General features: G+C 33.4%; 1 protein-coding gene across 1 annotated transcript in view; it reads left to right on the top strand.

The window, feature by feature from the left end:
- The window catches only part of LOC144978165 (uncharacterized), a 121,968-nt gene that overhangs the window by 105,665 nt on the left and 11,303 nt on the right, over positions 1–5,000 (top strand). The window contains exons 8-10 of the mRNA XM_078923866.1: positions 105–346; positions 1,403–1,508; positions 2,769–2,899. Coding sequence (XP_078779992.1) covers positions 105–346; positions 1,403–1,508; positions 2,769–2,899 — 479 coding nt within the window. The remainder of the gene's footprint in view (positions 1–104; positions 347–1,402; positions 1,509–2,768; positions 2,900–5,000) is intronic.

Here is a 5,000-nt window from a genome sequence, read left to right as displayed (position 1 = left end):
TTATTATTATTATTATTATTATTATTATTATTATTACTATTATTAATATTTGGTGAATACTAATTCATCTTATCAATTTTTTTTTTTTAAACTCTAATTTCCAGGCAATTGTTTTACGTTCTACTTTGAAGACATGAAAAACACGTATGCCCCGTATTGCCGTAACCACGACAGTGTCATCGCTACCATGGAGCACTACAAGGAAAGCGAGGAGATCCCCGACTACCTGAATCGAGTCGTGGAGAAGATGAGAGAACACATGAACGTCTTTGATTTGGCTGGGGTGCTCATCAAACCCGTACAACGAATCCTCAAGTATCCCCTGCTTCTCAACGAACTGCTGAAGGTGATTTGCATTCTCACAAATAAAGCTGATATTAATAGTCGTCGTCGTCTTTTTCTTCTTCTTCTTCTTCTATCTTTCTTGTTTGTTAAGGCAGACAGATCCTTGTTGGATGTAGCGTTCCATATAGCCAGACAAATGTTCTTTCTGAATTTGAATTTTGACAGTGTCGTGCTTTACGCCCCTGTGGTTGTTCTTCCCATCCAGTCTTCTATACCTAAAGACCATCATGTCCTTGACCTTCCTCTTCTTCCATGCAAAGCTTTTCAATTGAATCCTTTCTTTTGATATGGCCAAAGTATGACCTCTTCAGTATCCTGAAAGTTATTAAATTTTCACCTGTTATAAGTATTGAACATAAAATACAAATAACAGCTTCATAAAGGACAACATCCAGTTGTCGTTTTTATTCTTAATGGGAAAGTAGTTATGATGATCTATTGTAAGCATTTACTGCACAGATATGGATAGAATTGGTACACACTGAATTAAAAAAGATATGAAAAGTACTTTAATTCATAATTCGTTACAAGAAATAGTTCAGGGATATTCTTTTTAACCCTCTCCTTACCAACTACAGATATAAATAATAATGTGAAATTGAATGTAAGCTTCAATTTAATTACAAAAACAGATCAAATGAATGTTTCAGGTTTTCCCCTTTATCAACAAAAACAGGATGAATGAAACACCACAGATGAATCTGTAATTAAATTGAAGCTTACATTCAATTTCACATTATTATTTATTTCTTTGAGCTTCGAGCAGCAACATTTACATTACCAACTACAGGAAAATCGTCACATTTGTTACGATACAACCAACATTTTTTATGACTCAGGTTTGTTTTTTAAATCACAATATTTAAAGAAAAGCTGTTGTTATATTTACAAGAACTTAATACTGTTTTGGGTAGTATGAGATTTTTGTAAAAGTTTTGAGAATTATCGGTAAGGAGAGAGTTAAAGAGCAGCAGTCTGATTAACAATGAAATGAATATTCTAGATCTCATTCCCTCCCTACTAACTAATGATGATAACGTGTTTGTATCACGTGTAGAATACAGAGGACAGTCACGCTGACAAGATGGAACTTCTCCTGGCTATCAAAGCCATGACGGACGTGGCTAAGGCTATCAACGAATACAAACGACGGAAAGATTTAGGTGGGTTTGACTCGAAATTATAGAAAACTGTCTATAACTCGTGATGCATTTTATTTTTAGAAGAGGAAAATTAATTCTTTTAAAGTTAGATAACTAAAACATAAAATAAATTATTTACTTGAGCTTTTATATAGCGCAATATCCTCTAAACATGCTCGAAGTGCTTTACATTGGGTCCCTGACCAACAGCAACATGTAACATGTAGAATGAGACATGGCGCCTGTTAGGCGATAATACATTGTTTTCCGACAGAGACAATGCTGTTAACGGCCAGGTAGTCATTTTACACCTGAGTACGGTGAGAGAATGTGAGTAAAGAGCCTTTTCCAAGGATTCAACTATGCGCCGAGCAAGGCTCGAACTCAGGACCTTCTGATCCGAAAGCGAGTGTCATACCACCTGACCACATAGCCGCACAATTTCTGAAATCGTGTACGAACAACCACATTATTATTATTATTATAGTAGTAGTAGTACACTTGAGTACGCTGAGAGAATGTGAGTAAAGAACCTTTTCCAAGGACTCAACTATACTCGTAACATGTAGGGCGAGACACGACGCCTGCTAGGCAATATTACAATTCTTTCCGGACAGAGACAACGGTGTTATACGCCAGGTAGCCTACTCATTGTACACCTGAGTACGGTGAGAGAATGTGAGTAATGAGCCTCTTCCAAGGACTCAACTATGCATTGCTTGAGATTCAAACCCAGGACCTTCCGATCCGAATGCTAGTGTCATACCACTAGACCACATAGCTGGTTGGATGAGGACCTCTATAAAGGATTTTGATCACATGAAATAGATATAATGACAAAAAATAGTTCAAGCTGTTTGGGTTTTTAAAAAAAAATTGTTTTTGTTTTTTTGGGGAGTTTTTTTGTTTTGTTTTTTTTTATTTTTTGTTCTGAACTTTGTGTTTATACATTTTTATGCATGCCACGTCTGTAAACGAATTTCCATTTTCTTTTTTTTTTTTTTGATGAATAAAGTATATATTATTATTATTATTATTATTATTATTATTATTATTATTATTATTATTATTATTATTATTATTATTATTATTATTATTATTATTTATCATCATTATTATTATTAATCATTATTATTATTATTATTATTATTATTATTATTATTATTATTATTATTATTATTATTATTATTATTATTATTATTATTATTATTATTATTATTTTTATTATTATTATTATTATCGTCTGTCTATTTATTCTCATTTTTTCATTCTCATCATTAGTATACAAGTACAAGAAGGATGTAGACCAAACATTTGGAGACAAATTGGCCAAACTCAATCTTCACTCGCTCAAAAAGAAATCGTCTCGTATTCGTGGAAGGCTTAGCACTAATCTTGGCATGGGTTTGCAGGTATGTGACACGCTTGGATTGAGCTTTTTTTTTTGGAGCTTTTTTTTATATAGCGCAATATCCACTAAATGTGCTCAAAGCGCTTTACCAGGGGCCCCTAGTCAACAGCAACATTTAACATGTAGGAAAGGGCATGACGCCTGTTAGGACCTTCCGATCTGAAAGCGAGTGTCATACACTAGACCACATAGCCGCGAGTTATTGACACATGTCATATTCTTAGCCGATGGCGCATTTTTTCCATCTGGGTTCTGTCGTCCTAAGTGACTAAATAAAGCACTGCTTTATTACAAAAATTAGAAATACGATTAGAAAGATTAACTCTCTCCTAACCGGCCATTTTCCGGATTTTCCCCAAAATTTCACACCCAACCTATACAAAAATAGATTTATTTCACTCAAACACAAAATCTGTTAGTCCTTGCTATACATATTTTGTTATGCTAAACGAGCTCTTCAACACAGTGTTAATATACTTTAACTATAGCAAAATTTTTGTGCAAATATTATGATGTATAAAAGAAATCAGAATGAGAAAAATGTTGGCTGCATCATAACGAATGTGACGATTTTCCTATGGGTGGTAAGGAGGGGGTTAAAAGATATAGAAGGAGAGTGATTTTTGGCTTTCCTGTAAAATTTGTTTTTTTTTTTTTTTTTTTTTTTTTTTTTTTTTTCCGATATACAACCATTTAACCCTCTCCTTACCAACTATAGGAAAATCGTCACATTCCTAACAATACAACCAACATTTTTCTTATTCAAATTTCTTTTGTACATCATAAAATTTAAAGAAAATGAACAGTGTGTTGTAGAGCATGTTTTGCTAAAGAAATTATGTATCGCAAGATTTTATGTATTGTGTTGGTGATAAAAATATATTTTTGTGTTATTTGGGGTTGTGAAGTTTTAGGGGAATCCTGAAAATGGTGGTAAGGAAGAGTTAAGATGCCGAGAGTATTGTTATCATTTTATTGTCAATATATTTTTTTTTTTCTTTTCAAATTTTGATAAGAAAAAGTCATCATTTTTTTTCAGCTGAAAGATGGAATTTGGAAGGAGGGCCAAATTCCAGAGGGAAAAAACGTCAAGGGTTCTTGGGCCCGCATAATAAATCAGGAGCAAAGTCAGGTTGGGATTGAAAAGAAAGAAGGGAAAATTGAAGGAAGGGGGAAGATTGAAGAATGAAGAAGAAAAGGAAGTAAGGATTGAATGATTGAAGGTGGAAGGTTGAATGGATGAAATGAAGGGTTTAATGAAAAAAAGGAAGGGAAAGATTTTATGGTGAATGAAGGAAAGATTGAAAAGGATGAATGAAGGATTTAATGAAGGAAGGAGGAAAAATTGAAAGGGGGTAAGAAGGAAGGGAAGGATTGAATGAAGAAGGAAGGAAAGATTGAATGGGAATGAAGAAGGAAAGGGAAAAATTGATGGAGAATACTTCTATATCAAATAGCGACCCCTCCCCACACCTCCCCCTCTTTTATTGTTTTTTCAGTTTTCCACCCCTTTCCCCCCCCCCCCCAAAACTTATTTGCACCCACCCTTTATTTTTTCAGTTCACAAAATTTTCTCTTGAAAATTTTTTTGTTATATTTCTAGCGTAATTTAATTGAAGGGTTACTTTTTATTTTATTTATTTTTTTTTATTTATTTGTTTTTTTTTTTTTTTATTTTTTTTTTTATTTGTTTTTAAATTTTTTTATTATTTATTTTTTTTTTATTTTTTTATATGTTTATTTATTCGTGGTATTTTTACACTTACCTTACCACTAAAAAAGGGGTTTGAGTTGTTTTTTTGTTCTAGGAAAAAATGCGTTGTCAGAATGCTTTTGGTAAAAATCGAGGCTTTTTACCAAGGCGCGAAATGCTGGAGGCTTCCGGGTTTAAGGAAGTAAACAACAAAATGTTTGTTTTAGTGGCTTGGTAAATTTTAATAAAAATTTTGGGGTTAACGTTGAACGTAAGTTTTTGAATTTTCAAAATCGAAAAAAGAAAATGGGAGAACATATGATGTTTTAATTGCCCCCCCCCCCCCCCCCCCCCCCAATGAAAATTTGGTTTTGTTAAAGATTGAGAAAAGCCCCCCGCCCCCTTTCTA

This window comes from Berghia stephanieae, chromosome 8 (genome assembly GCF_034508935.2).
Source record: "Berghia stephanieae isolate SIO BIC M18660-M18661 chromosome 8, UCSD_Bste_1.3, whole genome shotgun sequence".
Classification (NCBI taxonomy): domain Eukaryota; kingdom Metazoa; phylum Mollusca; class Gastropoda; order Nudibranchia; family Aeolidiidae; genus Berghia; species Berghia stephanieae.
The sequence above is the reverse complement of the archived record's forward strand: the minus strand, read 5'-3'. Positions and strand labels throughout refer to the sequence as shown.